This window comes from Alosa sapidissima, chromosome 8, assembly GCF_018492685.1.
Source record: "Alosa sapidissima isolate fAloSap1 chromosome 8, fAloSap1.pri, whole genome shotgun sequence".
NCBI lineage: Eukaryota > Metazoa > Chordata > Actinopteri > Clupeiformes > Clupeidae > Alosa > Alosa sapidissima.
The window spans coordinates 23,006,321-23,027,235 of NC_055964.1; the positions used below are offsets into that span (position 1 = coordinate 23,006,321).

The following is a 20,915-nucleotide window of genomic DNA, read 5'->3' on the forward strand; positions in this document are numbered from 1 at the left end:
GAAAACCAATCTAACGATGCAATCACCCCCACAGTCGACCCTGAAGCCCAGCTGAAATAAGCACAGAGGAGAAGCCAAGCACAGGTTATGAATTTAGCACTTTTGTTAAAAACAGGCCTTTTGCTGTCTGTCTTTCTCCTTATTGTTTCCTCATTTCCTGTTTGCATTTATTTGTTTGTCCGACTTCTGGGAATTCACATCAGAATAACCAAAAAATGTCTTTAAGAAAATGTACCTGTATGCACAGACAAACAGTAGCATGTGGAAGAAAATCCCTAACAATGATTATTTCATAATTTTGTTTACTCCATAGGATCCCTCCAGAACCAATAACACTCAACTAAACACACTACCTTAGGGCAGGGGTTACTGCATGCATCCATTGTAAACAACAGACTCCAATGTGTGAAATTGTGAAAAACTGCTTAGGCAGGCTGTACTCACACTGTTATGTCTGGTTTTCAGTGCAGCTCTTTTGACAGCACACTGACATACACTATGGCCAGAACTCACACAGTTGAATGGATATATCCTGTTATGTGTTAGAAGGGCTAAATAGATGAAGATTGAGAAATTGTAAGGGAGTTCAATCAGGATTCCACACCATTACTGTGATGGTGACAATACTATACTAGTACAATACTATATCAGTCTGTCACTTCCAGTCCTTCCAGGGATAGATTACTGCAAAGGCCCAGGGGCCCAATGGGCCAGGGGGCCCTGAAACCCAAGCCTTTGCATGGAATCATTGCCTCAATATCAACAAATCAGGATGTAGGCTAAGAATCTGATTGAATTAAAGTACTGGCCATCCCTAAAATGCATCAGAATACAGGAAATCACATCATACAAATTAAAAAATGTCTGGGGGAGGACTCCCAAACCCCCCCTCCCACATATGTGACAATTAGTGGGGGGCCCTTAATACAACTGGGCCCAGGGGCCCGACCGTTCATAATCCATCCATGAGTCCTTCATAAGAGAGGTTTGTAACTGGACATTTTCAAGGCCATGTCTTGATACTGGCAAGGGGGAGCCCTACAGTCTGTCCCATGACTGATCAAATTAACAGGGCCTTCAATGAGCCATTCTTTTTCTTTCTGGCTGATAAATCAGTTTAAACAGCTGCCCTTGTTGAAATGAGTTAGCTGTTAGCAGTTAGTTGATGGCAACATTGACTGGTCATGGCATGGCAAATCCTCTGGAACTCCTCCTAGTGGGACTAACCAGTACTAGTGCAGGGCTTCGAAAATGACCAGTTAAAGCCCCAGCTGCTTCTGTATCACATTGCCATGGCATATCGTGCTTGGTGTGTGGGTGTGTGTGTGTGTGTGTGGGGGGGGGGGGGTTAGTTGGTTCAGGTTATGTTGTACTGTATATTTAGGTTGGGTCTAACAAGCCAGGTGTGAGAAGGATTAGTTTACTGTGAGGAGTAATGGTCCTACCATTTATTCACACTTATGGAAGTAAGAAATGCAGGACTGGGGGGTGGGGTGAGGTCTTTTCTGAGAGCTCTAATGGGCTGGTAAATAGACTTCTCGATGCTATTGGAAATATCTGAATCGTTTGTGCACTCCCTCTTCCTCTCTCGGTGCACTCATACGTGCACATATATCCACAGACACTCTTTCACATAATATTCACAGATGTCTATTTTTCACTCATTCCCACAGATGCCTCTCCTTGATTCTCTACCCCCAAACAAATACACCCATAATTGGTGTGTATATGTAAAATAGTAATACAAATGATGATAACAAAGTGTGGTGCTCCAATGAGCGTGAACAATTGAACAATACCATACCATTCCTGTCTCCTGATTCTCAAATCAGACAGAGGAAAACTAATACGAAGGTTGGAGTCCAAACATTCCCGTTTCCATGGCGTTGGAGTCATGGTACATTACATTTAATCAGAGAATGATTTAAGATAATCCTGTTAATAGATTTTTATTGAGACGCTCTCCATTACTGAGTGCCCCATTCTCACTGATCATCAGACTGCGTAATGCATCCAAACCTGCATTAAAGGGACTTTAACAAGTGAGTGATGAATGCACGCCTCGCTCTAAATCGAATTTGTTGATAAGTGGCCGTATGCATGGTGCATCCACTATCACCGGTTTATTCCGTCTTTTCATCTCTTTTCCCGCGCTGGGCCTGGCATTCATTTCCACAAATAATGCTCTTTCCACTTCCATGTCAAATGAGCATGGCGATGGCACGCTGAACAGAGATTACAAGTTGAGTGAGAGCAATTCGCGAAGAGGCACGCTCGGGCGTTTCAATCAAGTTCGGCCGCGCCATGGCGATAACACTTCACACCCCAACACTGTCTGACCCGCGGACTACGCACAAGCCCCTTGTATACTTTGTCGCAATGTGATAAAATGGGATCGTTTTATATTTTGTGGCCAAATCAGCAATGCAATGAGTGCATCTGTATTGAAATTGTGTTTTCTTGAACTTTAAAGTGAAGGCGCATGTCCCCGTTGTCTTCCCAAATGAGCTTGAGTTTTGATCATGATGTAGAAAAAGAGACCCAGCAGGAGTGAGTCAGGCAGAGAGAGAGAAAGAGAAAGAGAGAGTGATGGCTCACATGAAGTTTAACAGGACAGAAAGAAGGTTCTTCACACTCTTTGAATCTTGTCATTCTTCTTATGCCTATCAGCATAATATCTGATTTGCCAGAACAATGAAGCAAGAACATCCATCCATCAGTCACACTAATCAAGAGGAGGGCTGCTCAACCTCCTGGTAATCTCCTCTTCATTTAAAGCACCAGAGATAGCTTATTCAGAAAAAGCAAGGGGACATTTTCAGATTTATGATTATGGACAAAACCAACTCTACTGGGTTTGCATAATGTCTCTACTTGATAACTTGCTAAAAAATATCTCACTATAATGTATGACCAAAACTAGCTATCAAGATAAATCACCACCATATCTGCTAGACATCTTCAGTCAATATTATCTAACTTTATGTATCAATTTCAATTCAAATCATCTTAGTATGTAACTGTGCTTTTCAAGGCATCAGCATCAATGGGGAAAATTGATTGAGATGACTCAAAAGAGTTCCTTGTGGTTGTCCAACTGCTGATACTGAACAGTAGACTCGGATGATGGAAACCACTTTTGAAATCAGCCAAGATTAGCAGAATGGTTAGACTGAAGAAGCCCCTATGATCCTACTCCTGGGCCTCTACCTCTAAGCATACTCCTCCTCTCTCCCTTCCCCAGAGCAAACACATGCCCTCGGCTAAGAAGCCCCGACCTGTTCTCTATGAGCTACCGTGTGATGGCAAAGGTGCAAGTCTCCTCCTAACAGACATTAATTGATTGATATTGTGCAACCCAGAGCCACCCACACGTGCCAAGGTAAGCCATCTGTGATGCAATTAGACAGCCATCTGATGCACACCTACAGTATGCGCACCTGTCGGGATCCTGGGACACGGCCAAAAATTAGGAACCCAGACCAAACCCTGGCTCACTGTGATAAGAGATGGGTATTGTCAAACTGAAGGACTGAGGGAAGGATCACCTCGAATGCAACAGGTAATCTTGAATATACAATATAATAATAATAATAATAATAATAATAATAATAATAATACAAAGGCAAAAGGATTATGTTGTTACAATACTTTTATTATGTTTGTTTAATAGAATATGCATCTTCAGTCCATATAATTTAGGTAGTCTTATGAAAGACACTATATTCACAAATATTTATTCTACATTTATGTTCCATATTCTTCACAGTAAAATGAAAAAATATTGTCAAAACAAAATATAAGCCGTCAAGTAGAACAATTGCTTATTTCTTTTTAATAACTAATTTTGAGACATTTACATCAACATACAAGATAAGTTTGACATTCACATGAATGAACATTTATTTTATGTTCAATGACCAGAGTTATAGATCTTCAACTTATATATAAAAAAAAATGACAACAAAAATGGAATAGACATTACAGGAATGTCATAACTGAGATGTAGTGACAGTTCTGCCGATATCATATATTTTCTTGATTCTGCACATTTAGGTTCCCACAATTACTCACAACTTCGACTAAAATAGACATAAAACTGGAGTCCTTTACTCAAAAGACCCCTGTAGTTAGGTAAACCCGAAACATTATTGTCAGTAACTTCTAACACTAACCGTCGGTTTCACTGCGACAATTCCATCCATTCATTCAACAATAAAGAGGTAACTTCATGACCAGTCAACTTATCAGCAGCAACAGGGTAGGACAACAGGGTACGACAACAGGGTAGGACAACCGTCTAACGTTACTCTGGGCAAATACAAAATATAGAAGCACTATACTGTTACACTACTGGGTTATCCAATAGTGGCTTCACATGCATTTTAGTGCAATGATCACAAAGGCGCGACTGGTCAGGAAAGCAGAGATAGGGGAGCCATATTCGGACCTAAAATCTCAATGGATAAAACATTAAATAGCCATTCCCATTTATCCTGCTGCCTCAAGTAGTGTTTCTGCGAGAAGCCTTTGTCTAGGTCTGAAGGCATGTTAGACTGACATGTTACACTGATGTGATAACGAGTTCTGATAGGTTTATAAAAATGATGCAGAGACGGCAGAAAAGCCACTTCAAAAGAGGCGCACCAGAAGAGGGTGGAACTACTGGGGAGGAGTGGAAATGCTCGGATTTTGCAGTGTGAGGAGCCAAACAACAACAAGGGACTTCAAACAAAACTCTGATGGATTTAGCTGCTTGAGGCGACTTAAAATACATTGTATAAAAATCTAATCCCTTTTTAATGTCCACTTCAAGCATGTAAACAAAGTACCCCTCCTCCTCCGACGAAACCAACAGTACCAGAGTTGTTCCTGCAGAGAGACTAGCTTTGGGCCTGGTCCACAATTTATGAAGAAGAAGAAAAAAAAACTCCAGGGAACTCATTAACTTCCTGTCTAACGTGTTTGTGTAAAAAAGAAAGGAAAATCAGATAGTGTTTCAATCCTAATTTGGCAGCGTCTGCTCACACGACTCTAAACAGTGGAGTTGGACTGGACGTATCCCAAGCTTCTCAAACACAGTTACCCCCACAGTACCAGGCCTGTACATACCTCGAGTGTATCAAACATTTATGTTTCTTAATTGAACTGAACCTGATAGTTACACCAGTTATACCAGACATTATACCAGACATTGCCTGACTGAACTGAGGGGGCATGATCAACACAGACTCCCAGTGGGGAACATCTCTACTTAAGCTCCAAAATGTGATCGAGAGCTGATCCAACACACACAACAAGGGTAAGCCCTGATCATTCAACATTATCTGTGGCAAGAAAATACTCTACACCCATCAAGCAATAGGTATGAAGACAGCCATCAAAGGCCAAGTATAGGTCCCTGACAAAAGCTGTTATGGACAATTTCTCCTGAGACACTTTTTGCCCAGCAACCCATGGGAAGGATCCCAAATCCTACAGAGATAAACAAAACTGAATCCTCCTTTCCCAACAACATTAAACTCACTATCAGAGTCTAATAGAGGCAACCGTGAAAGGAAAAGACAACAGATAAAAATAGACTTCAATAAAAGAGGAGTTCAGGGAAAAGGGAGGGGTGGGGGGTGGGGATGTGGGCACAAAAATGATGTAGGTTTTTTTGTTGTATATTTGTTGGCTGGATTGACAGAGCGATGATGCCAAAATGTTCCATCAGGGGAGGAGCTTGTGGGCGGCTGGGCTTCTAGAACTAAGCAGCCTCTGGAGACAAAGAGCACTCTGGGGAAAAAATCCACACTCCCAGTGCCCCTAAAGGCGGACAGGTTTTTGCAGCAAGTTTAAAAAAAAAAAAAAAAAAATCATAAAAATAATAATGATGATAATAATAATAATAATAATAATAATAAAAAAAAACTTTCACTAGTCAGTTGGAGAGGCTGTCTTTCTTTCTCTCTTTGTCTGTCCCTTGGTTCCCTTTTGAGGCCTTGAACGGCTTTAGAAGTTCTGCAGCTCAGGCAGGTTCTTGTAGAGGTCCAGAGAGTCGGGGTTGGAGAAGGCACCGCGCTGGGTCACCTCCTTCCCTGCGATCACCTGTTTCACCGCCACCTCCACCTTCTTCCCACTGATGGTGTACTACACAAAAGGAGAAAACAGAGCCAGAGTAAGGGAAGAGACTATGGAAGTACTTATGTATCGGTGCATGCATGTATGTGCATCTGTATATGCATGTATGTGCATCTGTGTATGCATGTGTGTGCGTCTGTGTATGCATGTATGTGTATCTGTGTATCATGTGTGCGTATCTGTGTATGCATGTATGTGTATCTGTGCATCATGTGTGTGCATCTGTGTATGCATGTATGTGCATCTGTGCATGCATGTGTGTGCATCTGTGCATGCATGTATGTGTATCTGTGTATGCATGTATGTATTTGTGTATGCATGTATGTGTATCTGTGTATCATGTGTGCGTATCTGTGTATGCATGTACATGTATGTGCATCTGTGAATGCATGCGTGTGCATCTGTGCATGCATGTGTGTGCATCTGTGCATGCATGTGTATGTATCTGTGTATGCATGTATGTGTATCTGTGTATCATGTGTGCGTATCTGTGTATGCATGTACATGTATGTGTATCTGTGTGTGCATCATGTGTGTGTATCTGTGCATCATGTGTGTGTATCTGTGTATGCATGTGTGTGTATCTGTGTATGCATGTATGCATGTGTGTGTATCTGTGTATGCGTGTATGCATGTGTGTGTATCTGTGTATGCATATCTGTGTATGCATGTATGTGTATCTGTGTATGCATGTACATGTATGTGTATCTGTGTATGCATGTATGTGTATCTGTGCATCATGTGTGTGTATCTGTGTATGCATGTATGTCTATCTGTGTATGCATGTGTGTGTATCTGTTTATGTATCTATGTATGCATGTGTGTGTATCTGTGTATGCATGTGTACATATGCGTGTGTATATGTGTGTGCATCTGTGTATGCATGTATGTGTATCTGTGTATGCATGTGTGTGTGTGTATCTGTGTATGCATGTGTACATATGCGTGTGTATATGTGTGTGCATCTGTGTATGCATGTATGTGTATCTGTGTATGCATGTGTGTGTATCTGTGTATGCATGTGTGTGTATCTGTGTATGCATGTGTGCGTATGCGTGTGTATATGTGTGTCCAGTTCAGATACCTTTACTAGTCCCCGAGGGGCAATTCAGTTTAGAGCCAACCCATCCATGAAGGGGTTAAAAGTTAAAAAGCGCATTAGCATACACTGTATAAATGTATGCAATGGATGGGCAAACTGCTGGGTTGCCCACGCACTGGAGCGCCCCGGAAGTGGTGTGTGTGTGTGTGTGTGTGTGTGTGTGTGTGTGTGTGTATACAGATGCAAACATATACAACAAACAAACAATACAACAAAGAGTGATGGAGAGAATCCAAGGATCAACCTCTCCGTCCATTTAAATCACTCATCCATCCATTCATCTTTCTCAATCATCCATCCATTCATCTTTTTCTTCATCCATCCATTCATCTTTTTCTTCATTCATCCATCCATCCATCTTTCTCAATCATCCATTCATTCATCTTTTTCTTCATTCATCCATCCATCCATCTTTCTCAATCATCCATCCATCCATCTTTCTCTTCATCCATCCATCCATCTTTCTCTTCATTCATCCATCCATTCATCTTTCTCAATCATCCATTCATTCATCATTCTCTTCATCCATCCATTCATCTTTCTCAATCATCCATCCATTCATCTTTCTCTTCATCCATTCATTCATCTTTCTCTTCATTCATCCATCCATTCATCTTTCTCAATCATCCATTCATTCATCTTTCTCTTCATTCATCCATCCATTCATCTTTCTCTTCATCTATCCATCCATCTTTCTCTTCATTCCTCCATTCATCTTTCTCTTCATGCCTCCATCCCTACATCTCACCGGAATGTCCACGGTCTCCAGGAGCAGGGCAGGGACGTGGCGGGCGGAGAGCGCCGCCCTGATGGCACCGCGGATCCTCTGCACCAGCTCAGGGCTGAAGGGCTTGTTCGGCGCCATCTTCAGGAACAGAATCACCCTCTCCTCACCGTCCTTGTTGTACTGGGGGACACACAAGCTGTCGGACACCTCTTCAAAAGCTTCCACTGCGGAAGGAATGAAAATAGATCAAGCCTTGAGTTCTCGCATAACGCTCTCGCATATCTGATTGGCAGATGAATAGCACCCAAGCTATTTGTGTTTGTTCACAGTTATGACTTGGAGTAAACGGCAAGTGTGTCAGCAGACTAGATCTTACCGATGTTATAGATCTCGGAGCTCCCAAATCGAACTCCATTGGGGTTCAGAGTTCCATCACTGAAAACAAGCAGAGGAGAATGTTAATGTACATAGGGAAGCCATTTTACATTAAAGAAACCGAGACCATGGCCAGTCTTTCATACAATAGAAGTCCATCAATTGAGGGTGGATGGATCATGGATTATCCTATTTTCCTTACAAACATTTAAGTTTTCTTCTGCTCAGACAAATGTAAATATATTCCAAGCTAAACTACAAGAATATAGTATCACCTTACTTTAAGTGTGTTCTGTGCACAGACAAATAGAGAAAGAGATAGATGTCAAGATGGAAAAAACAGAGAGAGAGAGAGAGAGAGAGAGAGAGAGAGAGAGAATCACCTTCTCCCCAGCATGACTATGCCTCCCGTCTTTGGATTGATCTGGCAGTAGTCTCCGTGAGCCCAAACACCTGAGCAGACACACACACACACACACAATGAGAGAGCGTCTCCAGCTGGAGAGATGAGCAGCAGAGATGAGCAGATATTGGGTTCTTAAGTACAGCCTCCATGCACATGGTATAGACAGCTTGTGCACGCCTACACCTACACACACACACTAATGAAAAACACATGCGCACACACACACACCAAAACAAACAAAAACACACACAAACGAACACACACACACACACACATATATCCCTACACACAGAAACACAAAGACAGACAGAGAGAGAGAGAGAGAGAGAGAGAGAGAGAGAGAGAGAGAGAGAGAGAGAGAGAGAGAGAGAGAGAGATATTCCCTCTTCCCCCACCAATCTCCCTTCCAGAAATATGTCTGCAAAACAAACTGTCCCCAGCACGGGCATAAACAGCAGCTATGCGCCACCACCACTCGGCTTAATGGCAGCCGTCTCTATCAGCGGTGGACGGCGCGCGCTGGCAGGCGGAGGGGGTTACCGGGATAAGTGGAGAAGTAGGCTTTGCGGTATTTGATGCCACTCTCGTCGTTCCAGAAGTGCGTTGGCTGGCAGGGGATGGGCTTCAGGCAGACCAGCTCACCACTCTCCCCCCACACCGGCGTCCCTGTTTGAGGACACACACACACACAGTTTGAGTCTGGCACAGAAACGATTTAAAACTGTTTGAAAATGCATTTTTGAGAATTGGAGGAAGAACCATTAATTATGGCCTAAATAATTTTGCTGGTTGGTGAATACACGCAAAAAAAGACTGTAACTGGACTAAAAAGAACAATTCGTAATCCAACACAGATGCCAAAACAATAAAAAATAAACAAATGTACAAAAATATCAGCATATTCAGTGGCTACTGTGGCCCCCCTCTTTCTGAATCACCAATCAACAGATCAGCAATGCCACCCTGTTTGCATGGGCCAGCACCACCAATTACACACACATGCTCAAATCACTGATTGCTGAGGACAGTCTGTCATTGGCATGGCGTGCATGGCACAGGCACGGGTGGCAAACCGCAGGGCATCGGCATCCTGACAACCCCTCTCTGCAGCGGCACCCAACGCCCCGCTGGCCCTCACCTTCCATGCTCCACGCCTCCACCGCCATGCCCAGATTCCTGGCCTGGATCTCGCCGCGGTGGACGGGCAGCGTCACATTCTGGCCCATGAAGCAGGAGATGATGTCCGTGCCACCTGTGGACCATCAGCATCATAATCACCATCACCATCATCATCATCATCAACAACACCACCAACAACACCATCATCATCATCATCAACAACACCACCAACAACACCATCATCATCATGTCTGTACATGTATTCATTTAAAGGGCTTAAAATGAAAATGTGTGACTGATATTGTTCGAAGCTATTTTCAAATCTGTAACGACCTGGCCCATGCCTAAAATCCAACACTGTGCCTGAGATTTTTAAGCTGGCAGAGACTTTCATCTAAATCTATTTATGGTTTAGATATGCGTGTTTCATCAGAATATCTGCCCAGGGACTTGAGCTCATAATCTTGGACTTGCTCTACCAGTGGCTCACAGGAACACCTTCCTCCCCATCGCACTCATCCTCATTATTACCCAAAGGCTGTGCCCGCACACTCTCGCCCTCACACACGCTGCACCTCCAACCTCTGCAGCTCAACCCCCCTCCTCCCACTCCCACAGCCAAGCTCAGATGCACAGCGAGCACAGGGCAGCTGGGACTGGAAGCCCCCCCAACCCGAAAGGCAATTCATATTAGAAAGGGATACAACGGGATATCAGGCTTACAACGTTTGTTTTTCTTTTCTTTCTTAGGAGCAGAGAGATGGGGGCTTCCTTTGTTGTCTCTTAATCTAAAGGCTGTGCCTGCCTCCATTTCAAATGACAGGAGTCTCTCCCTCTGCTGCAGTAGAATTGGAGTCTGTGGGTTTTCTCAGTGTAATTGCCTGCATCTGATGCAATACACTCAACACCGCTGCTATTCATATCAAATATGTTATATGGATATTTCTGTCCTTGTTATAGTACACATCCGAAATGACACATCCCTGTTCTGTTGTATGGTGATATGTTATCAGTGTTGTCTGTGGCTTGCATAGTTCATCATTGGGATTGTTTTGATGTATTACAGTGTCACTCAGTTTTCAGAGTAAGCATTTGCTGTGTGTACAAGAGCTGTATGTATTGCTCTCTCTGTCATCCATCTATCCAGGCAGCCCAACTAAACAGTGCTTCCTCCTCCATCTATACAGGCAGCCCAACTAAACAGTGCTTCCTCCTCCATCTATCCAGGCAGCCCAACTAAACAGTGCTTCCTCCTCCATCCTCGTCTGCTGTATTCTCCTGCTCCCACGTGGCTCTTTAGCACCTATTAATTGGGTCCATGGGGAGCTGCATTTAGTCTGCATTTAGGAGGCCTACAGGTTAAGGGGGCCGTTTACACGAAACCGCCGGGTGAATTTTCTCTTAATGTGTGTATGTGTGTGTGTGTGTGTGTGTGTGTGTGTGTGTGTGTGGGGGCACTGTTGGAGCCTCTCCCTGTCAGCGTTTGTTGTCCCCCCCCCCCTCCCCCTCCCCCTCCTCAAAATAGATTTGCATGTGTTGCTCCTCTGTTGACACCTTGAGCACCTTTCCTGTGTTTCCCGCTCTAATGAATATTCTAGTGTTCACATCTCTGAGCATGAGCATCCACCCACTCCTCTTTTAAAGGAGAGGAGGCTCGCGCTCCAAAAATACCCTTTACAGAGCCACCAGGCGCACAGCACAGGGGTGGCAGCACCGAGGAAATGACACCGGCAACACTGCACTGGTACACGGTCTGGGAGGACACATGGGAGTGCTAGCAGAATGGAAAGAGTAAGAGAAAGGGAAAGAGAAAGAAATGAGAAAGAAAGAAAGAAAGAAAGAACAGAGAGGAAGACAAAAAAGAGAAAGAGAAAAAGACAAAGAAAGAAAGAAAGAAAGAATAAATACTAAAATATAATAAATATTATCTTTCATAAATAGGATGAAAGAAAACTGAAAAATGAGTGTGTAACTGTGATGACAGAGTGTGTGTGTGTGTGTGTGTGTGTGTGTGTGTGAGTGTGAGAGAGAGAGTGGTCCTGGAGGATGGGGGGCAGAGGACAAAGCTGGCAGGATAAAGAGAGAAAAGGAGAGAGCAATAAAGAGAGAAAGCAAGAAAGAGAGAGTAATAGAGAGAGAGAGAGAGAGAGAGAGAGAGAGAGAGAGAGAGAGAGAGAGAGAGAGAGAGAGAGAGAGAGAGAGAGAGAGAGAGAGAGAGTGGTCCTGGAGGATGGGGGGCAGAGGAGAAAGCTGGCAGGAGCGAGAGTGAGAGGAAGGACGAGCAGAGTGGGGACAGATGGCAGTCAGGTGGAGGTATATTACACCGAGGCAGGCCGCAGGGCTGAAAGTGTTAAGGCACCCCGCGGCGGGCGGCTGAGGGGCCCGGGAGTCCGTCTGGCGGGTGAGCCTGAGCAGGAGGAACCGGCCGCAACTACATATGCTCGGCCCGACCTGTGGGTCAAGGTCAAACCTGACGCCAGCCCGCGACCTGCAAGGCTTCACTCACTGTTTTTTTTTCCTCTCTCCTCGAAATGCCTGCGAAAGGGCGGACTCACGGCAGGTCCTGTATGAAGCAAAAACTAAAACTGAAATCGCCTCGCGCTCATTCAATCATAACGAATAAAGTTGTTTTTGTGTGTGAATGAGTGTGTGACTGTGTGTGTGTGTGTGTGTGTGTGTGTGTGGCACATTTCCCCCCTCCATCCAGACACCGCCTCTGCATGACAGCCGCTGCTGCTAGCCTCAACCTCAGGGTGACATTTTAAGGGCGTCCGGTGCCAAAAGACGTCACTCATGTTTTCTGCATCCCAAATGTTAAGTGCCAGGCACTCACCATCAGCGTGTCAGAGGTTTTTTTGGGGGGGGTTAGTTTTATTTCTTTCTTTCGGCGGCGGCGGCAGCAGGGGCCGTCAGTGCGGAACGCGGGAGGATTTCCGAATGTGCCAGAGCATCTTATCAGGGACAAGCAGCATCAGGTTTACGCAATGCTGATGGATGGACAAGGCTGCGACTGAAAGACTGCCCCCCCCCCCCCCTTTAAAAAAAAACACCACCCCCATCTACCTCCACCCGCCAGCTGAGATACGGAGGGCAGATCATGAAGAGGTGACACCGCACGTTCAACACAACAACAAAAGGCTGCTGTCTCGTCTGCAGGGAGAATGGGACTTAAAGCGCTGGCTCTCGCTTGATCCATTTCAGCCCAGCCAGATCTTTGACAACACAAGCTCACAAGCACCACTCCGCTATGAAGGGCTTTCCAAAGCAAAACAAAGTACAACAGAACAACACTGGGGACCTGACAATAGAGCTGAAGTGGACAGAGTTATTTCTTTACATACTTCTATCTTCTTTCAACAGCTAGTATGAATATTTAGTTTGTATGAATAACTGATATTTAGTGCTATTTAGTGTTATTAAATGTTGGCCACATGCTTGTGCATGTATGGTGTGTGTGTGTGTGTGTGTGTGTGTGTGTGTGTGTTTTTTACCTTTAACAGCAAATAGCATGCATATGTGTGTGTGTGCTGCTTCTGCTGTGGAGTGGGGGTACGCATGCATGCACGCGATTTTGTGTGTGAGTGTGTGTGTGTGTGTGAGGGTGTGTGTGTGTGTGTGTGTGAGGGTGTGTGTGTGTGTGTGTGTGTGTGTGTGTGTGTGTGCGCAGGTGGTGTGTCAAAAGCCACGCTGAGAGGGCTGGCCGTGCTGCAGCTGGCTGAGCTAATGCTAATTTGTTTCTGCCGTCCCTGCGGGCCACGTCAGCTGCAGCACACTAGGGACCACAGAGGTAGAGCTACGTGTGTGTGTGTGTGTGTGTGTCAGGGGGAGGGCATCTCTATCGAGCGTCAGAGGCTGTCAATGTATGTGCTGCAGCAGCCTGACGGATGGCCTAGTGTGTCCCCCCCCCATCACACACACACACACACACACACACACACACACACAGGTGCTCACCTGAGATGGAGCCCAGCAGCACGTTGCTCTTGATGCTGCGGTACACGTAGTCGTAGCTCTGTGGCTTCAGCGGCGAGCCCGTGGACAGGATGGTGTGCAGCGACCGCAGGTTGTGGGTGTTGGCTGCGGCAGGGTGACAAAGCACAAAAATGTGAGGTCCAGGGTTGACCCACAAGCAGACGCGCTTCTGAGCCGGGAAAAAGGACCAGAGAATGCAAAGCTGCAAAGTGAAGTCAATATCAGGAGGAATCGATCCACTCAAAACCTGCAAAGACCTGAAAAGACCTTTTTCCAGTTCTACCAAGGTTAGACAAAAACACAGTTCAAAGACATAAAGGGAAAATTGGAGACATATTTGACAAAGCACACGGAGCAAAAGCAAGGTAAGTGAATATTACAATGACTCTAATAGTTAAAATAACAAAGACATACAGAGACATGCTTTTCTAGTCCTATTAGGTTCAGAGAGTACATTATATGGAGCAATGGAAATATTGGAGACGCATTTGAACAAGGGCGTGCCGTGAACACACACAGACACACAAACACACACACAGCAGTGAATGGCAGAAGATCCAGCCCAGTTGAAGCACACAGAGAAGCAGAGAGCCAGACTGCCCGGCAGGAAGGGCCGATGCCCTGCCCGGAGCCCGCGCCGCGGGCCAGCAGCACGTCCCCCACCGTGCAAGCAGGTGTCGCTCCAAAATGTCATCTGCACAGACGGACCTCCAGTGTCCGGGAAGTACCCCTCCTAATGCTGCCCACCCCCCTGCCCTCTTGCCTCCTACCCCGAGCATATGCCAGAAAGCTGCCCCCCCTCTGCCTGTGCCTCCCCCCCTCTAATCCCACTGCCCAGACACACACACACACACACACACTCCGCTGTTGCTCTTTACAGAAATTGCCTGGTGTGTGTGTGTGTGTGTGTAAGTAGGTAATAAAGGAGACTCAAGTTGGGGGGCCATAAGTACTCTTTGCACGGTTGGCTGTTTGATGCGCAGGAGGCATCTCAGGAGCCCCGCTGCTCACTCCACAGGGGGTTGGTGGGCTGTCTGTGGCTGAGTGCTCTCTCTCTCTCTCTCTCTCTCTCTCTCTCTCTCTCCCCCTCCCTCCCTCCCTCCGTGGGGATGAGACAAGAGGGTGCCACCGCCTGAGATGTTGCTTCCAGTCACATCGCTTCCCCTGTGCTGTATCAATTACGCTACACATAGAGAACGTAATACTGGACAAAATGGGCGCCACTTAAGGGCATGTAGGAAGGGGGTGGGGAGGGGAGGGGGCACTTCAGATCTAGTTTTAGCGAATGGAGTACACCGCATGTGGAAGCGGAGGACTACAATCATGCTTTTTTCAGCAGATGTGCACCATTTTGAAAAGTGTAAGTCATTTTTTGGGGAAGTGACACTGTGGAAAAGCACTTCACTTCAGGTAAACGTGAAACAGGAATACAGAGAGTATATATATATATCCTCCACTCTCTCACTAAATGTAATCACCTCTCTCCCCAGTACACCCCCCCCCCCCCCCACCCCCACCCCAAAAAAAAAAAAAAACACCAAAACAGCTCCCTCCACCCTCACCCCCCCCACTTGTCCCTCACCTGCTCTCACACCCCCCACCTGTCCCTCACCTGCTTAGCAAGTCAAATGCTACTATTGTTCCTTAGGGGACCCCGCGGGCAAGTGAGAAGAAAATGCCGGAATAATATTCCAAAAACCCTATGTATGATTACATAAGCGAGCGCTGCCCAACAATCACCGGTGCGCTGACACAGTCTTCGAGGCGAGCCACTTCTGGCCACTCATGTCCATAATGAACGGTGGCACAAAGGAGCTCCAGATTAATGGGAAGGTGGAAGTGGTGACTCTCTCTGAGGAGAGGCGAGAGGCGAGTGGACAAGGTGGTGAGGGAGCATTAAAGGTGGCGGAGTAGGGCACCTCTCCTCTCCACCAGTGAGCTAAGTGATCTGTGTTTAAAGAGGCTCACCTGGTTTCAAGTTGCGCTCCTCCAAAACCGCCAGCCACTTCGCTCCCGTCCCGAATATCGTGATCCTGGAGGGATAAGGAGAACATGCGTCAAGGTTTAAGATGCCATTCTTGAATAATGTAAGTGAATCAGACTCATTTCCATGTGCAGAGACATGTAATCGTCTCAATTTTTCATACAGAAGGTAAATTCTGCTTTATTTTCAAACCTTAAAAAAGTCTGTCCATTTGAAATCGTTGCCCTGTGTTTCTGTATGTTACCAAGTAAAGACTGACAGAGACTGACTACAACGTGTTGGAAAGCCACCAAGGGTATTCCTAACCACATATTGATTGTGCATTACTTTTTAGCCCCTGAACGATACAAACAGGGAAGTTCATGACTTATTGATGTGAGCATCATTAACTGTTCATATAAACCATTAAAAACGATTTTCGCTTTAGGTCATCTAGCACTGTACGCCTCATTCAAAGAATATGGAATTATGTAAATGACCTGATCTAATTACCATGAGAAGTTCTAATAGCAGCAGCTGCAGAGATAGATCTCCACACAAACTCCTTTTATTGTATCTGTGCAAACCAGGCATGGTCCAGTTTAGCACACAACAACAAAATACTACTTGGAAAGCACTGGCATCGGGTGGTTACTGACAAAAAAAAAGAAATGTAAAAGGCCGACTGAATATTTCTCCCGACCAGCCACAATAACCCATCGTTATGTGGTGCATGAGATGTTTTTTCAGATCAAGATGATTTTCCAGATGATTACAGATCTAGGTCTCTTATCATGTACTTCATACTGTTCACCTACTTATGTTGTTTAATTGAATGTTTCTATTGTTTAGTATATGTACTCTAAGCCTAATGTGTGTAATGTCTATTGTTGTCCATGTATAAATTGTGCTGCAGATTTTAACACACTGTAATGAAACCAAATTCCACCGGCCTTGGTCGTGTGGCCATTAAACTATCAATCGATCAATAAACAGCCAACAACAACAATACAATCCTTCATAGAATTGTGGTAGATATTTTCAGAGTAACTACATGACTTCTTGGAAAAGGGTTACAGAAAAAAGGTTGCAACTCCTTTCACTTTTATAGGTGATAGCTTTGATGGAAATTAGCACACAGCTTCGATTGATTGTTCATTTCTTAACAACAACAAGATCTATTGATCTGAGACATTATAGCAAATGTGTATCCATGTTTTCAATCAACAGACCACTGATGAGAACATTTCAGGCTCAAGTCATCTGCCCAAGAGGCAAAATGGCATCTCATGGCAATTATGTCTTCCAAACGAACTCTTCTCAAACACACACGCAAACGCAAACACACACGCACGCACACAGACACAGATGTATTTAGAGGAGAGAGAGAGAGAGAGAGAGAGAGAGAGAGAGAGACACATGCACAGAGAGAAAGACATGGAGAGAGTTTTATGAGTGTGAGAGAAAGAGATAAAAATGTATCTGTGAAGACACTTCCCAGGACCCAACATGAAATCCATAGAAACTATTTCTCTAAAAGATGCGGTCTAGGCTTTTGGGTCTGGGCCTGGTTGAAGGAGAATTCTAAGTGTCTAGTGGTACAATTATGAAAAAACAACACATCAGTGATGGTGACAGAACACCTACTGTTAAAATCCATAAAATACCAAATAAAAAGAGAAAAAAAGGATGAAGTACACGCGGCATCAGCACAAGGTTGAGCACAATCAGAGGTGTAGGCGACGAAGGCTGACGCTTTGTGGTTAGGCCGCTCCACAGCCCCATGGGATATGCGTTCAGGTTCAATTCCAGGGCAACATGCATTTGTCAGTAGGACCTCAATCTTATGAGAGAATAGAACATGATTTTCCCAATATACCGCAGACAAAGGGGGGGGGGGTAGGGGGGTAGACACCCATAAACATTGTGGGTGGAAGCCTGGGCCAAAGGAAAAAAAAAAACATATCCAAGGAGCTGAACATCCCCTGACGTCTCTTTTTCGAAAACTGCAAAACTCTTTCTGAATTTACCAAAACACTTCTCTTTCAGCACCCGTCAAACTCAAAAGAGGACCCCAATTTGTTGTTTACCTGACTTGGAGAGAGCTTTAAGGCTAACAGTAGACATAGCCCTGCAAAAGAAAAAGAAATCTAGAAGAACATAACTGACTACAATCAGTCTTACATTCTGGCTTAGGAAAGGTTACAACGCCACATAGCATCTGGCCACTTCTCCTGTCCAGTCAAATTTAGCGGAACACAAATATCAAGAGGGCAGGTGCTGTGCTCATAACTATGTCAACCAATGAGTTTAGGCGGCACGGCACAACCACCCCACCCCCCACCCCCCCACCAAAATAAATGCAAAATAAACATTGTGATTCCAGCCCTCAGCCTTTGCCCGCGAGAGCTCCATGCTGTTTATTAAACTAAGTCGGAACGGCAACAGCGTGCGATGAAAACAAACTTCACTGCGTCTAAAAATCCACTTGCCTTCGATAATCCATCCCCTTCTCCCACTCTCTCTCGCGCTCAGCGGCCCATTTCCCAGGATCATTTCTCCACTAATAAATTCATACAATTCAATAAAGCTTCCAGTGCAGCAAAGCGACGGCTGGTTGTATTAAGTAATTTGTTTGTCGTTTCTGAAGGTAAGTCATGAAGGCAGCCAACTGAGAGTGTGTACTACTTGTCACTGTGGTGTGTGGTTATCGAAAATGTGACTAACATATAAATATGTTGAGGGATCCATTCTGTAAGCCCATTCAACCAAATCTATTTGTTATGAAACAATAGCACTGTTTCCTTATTTTGGCCTGCTATGTTGTTTGTTTATTTTTATGCTTGTTTCAGCATATCAAGGCACGGGTCCATCATGAGGTGGAGTATGAGACATTCAGCATTACTGTAGCATGCATCAAGGACTATTGGATAGAATTAATACAACTGATAAATAAGAAAAAATTGACGAGAAAGACGAAAGTTTCTTTGGGGGGGGGACGTGTTTCTACAGTCCTTGCCTTACCTAAACATGTGATTAATTAATCTAGCTACTCAAATACATCTTTAAAGATTCACACAAATCTGTTATCCTGCACATCGGACTGGCCGATTACACACTTCCTGCTGCATCTCAGAACAACATCTTTTCTATAATCTGATCATGTTAGCTCTAAAATATAATTCTTTTTTGACAGATTCCATTCTGTGTCTGTTGCTTATGTGTTTGATGTCTTGATGGACTATAGAGACAACAAGACACTGTAGAGAAGACAAGATGGTGGAACCCTGTGACACAGTTTACATTCTTAACTTGACATCTCAGCAGGGATAGCCTTAGCATGGTTTTGATAACCTCTTTAAAGACTTCACTTACCATAGAGAATATACAATGGAAATGTTATTTTAATGAGCACTTACATCTATACAGGTGGATATATACTTCAAAGTTAGAATATGATTAAGATCTGAGTTCTAGTACTTTGACAGGACAGAGCTCCTCTGTGAAGCTGCCAAGTTCTCTGCACTCACAGAGCATAAAACTATGACAAGTTCGTAAAGGGCCATCACCATCATTTGCTGAAGTTTCTCTGCCTTTTAGAAGAAGGAGGGGGTACAGCAACGGTGTGAAGAGGAGAGTGTAAGTGAGCACACACACACACACACACACACACACACACACTGCAGCAGAGGAACTGGCAGGTGGCAGGTTGGTACTCCGCTCACACCTCGATGCAGAGTGTGTACAGTGGAAACACAGCGCTTAATTCCCCCAACACCAACTCATCTCCTGAGGAAACAATCGAGACCTGATGGACCATAGACAAGTCATCCACAACACCACCACCACCGCCACTACCACCACCACCACCACCAGCAGCAGCAGCACCTCACCGATGCTCCTCTCGCGCTTCCCCACTCCCCAGAGCTCCATCTGCATGTAGACTACAAGAGAAGCTTGATTAAATATCGACCACAATTTAAAATTTAACATCGCAACGGGGCTGCGGCCGAATCAGACGGGACGCTGCGACCAGGGCCCTTGTCTGTGTGATTAAACACGCTGGCACAGTGGACTCCAGCTGATGGTTTATTCATAGTGCCACTTTTTTTTTCCGCCCACCCCAGACGCTGCTCTTGTCAATGGGCCGTGATCTGCCTCCCAGACTGCATATTGTCCTCAGTGTAAAATGCTAAATTAGTCAATACAAGTTTAAGCACAACTAAGAAGTCACGAGGCCCGTTTTTCCGCTCCTGAGCCAAATCGGTCTGAGCAAAGAGAGTTAATGTTACTCGGGCATATCCACCAAAGGGCAGTTTGTTCTGAAACGATTCCAAGCCGTCCCCAGTTCAGCATGGTTAGATTTCCGTACTGCTGGGGAGCAGAAGCAGTGAATGGCTTTGATAACGTGATGTGTCTCTGACCCAATACTAAGATAAGATAAGAAAACGTTATAGTCCATTAAATGTGCATAGAATAGAACATTGTCTTTTGGCAATCTGGCAACACAGTGAAAAAACAGAATACAGAAAGTACCTACAACTCATAAAATAAGCTTTAGCAGTAGCTATGGGGGGAGCAATGGGGCTGACTTTTTACTGACAAGCATTCCATAAACAATGGATTTTATTGAGCACCTCCGCTAAAAATAGAACTGAATCCAGTGGATGGAACATGGCTGAACCAAGAGCCTCTAGAACACATACCTGCACAATCAGGTATAACTGTCTGTGGGGTGTCGACAAACACACACACAAACACACACACACACACACAAACAAGCACACACGCACGCACGGACACACACACAAACAAGCACACGCGCACGCACGGACGCACGGACGGACGGACGCACGCACGCACGCACGCAGGCACGCACGAGAGATCTAACAGCAGGCTACTTTATCAGGTGAGGTGGGTATGGAGGTGAGAGAGCCACAGCAGCCGCTGCGGTGTGGGCCATTGGCAGTGCCAGCGTGCAAGGCTGTGGTGGTGGTGGAGCCGGTGATTTCAGATATGATACACATTACAGGTGAGGCTGGCAGCAGTAGGGGAGGCTGCTGCACCAGTTTAAACCAGTTTCTTTGGGGTGTCGAGATGTATTTATGTGCAGAGAGAGGGCCTCTCT

The 20,915-nt window shown here is 45.0% G+C and overlaps 1 protein-coding gene across 1 annotated transcript in view; it reads right to left on the reverse strand.

Annotated features, from left to right (window-relative positions):
* Positions 1-3,634: 3,634 nt before the first annotated feature.
* aacs (acetoacetyl-CoA synthetase) overlaps positions 3,635-20,915 on the reverse strand; it is a 37,475-nt gene continuing 20,194 nt past the window's right edge. The window contains exons 11-18 of the mRNA XM_042101584.1: positions 15,793-15,857; positions 13,807-13,929; positions 9,872-9,985; positions 9,274-9,399; positions 8,711-8,780; positions 8,329-8,387; positions 7,974-8,176; positions 3,635-6,132 (exon numbers count right to left, since the gene is read on the reverse strand). Of these exons, the coding sequence (XP_041957518.1) occupies positions 5,995-6,132; positions 7,974-8,176; positions 8,329-8,387; positions 8,711-8,780; positions 9,274-9,399; positions 9,872-9,985; positions 13,807-13,929; positions 15,793-15,857 (898 nt within the window). The 3' untranslated portion in view covers positions 3,635-5,994. The remainder of the gene's footprint in view (positions 6,133-7,973; positions 8,177-8,328; positions 8,388-8,710; positions 8,781-9,273; positions 9,400-9,871; positions 9,986-13,806; positions 13,930-15,792; positions 15,858-20,915) is intronic.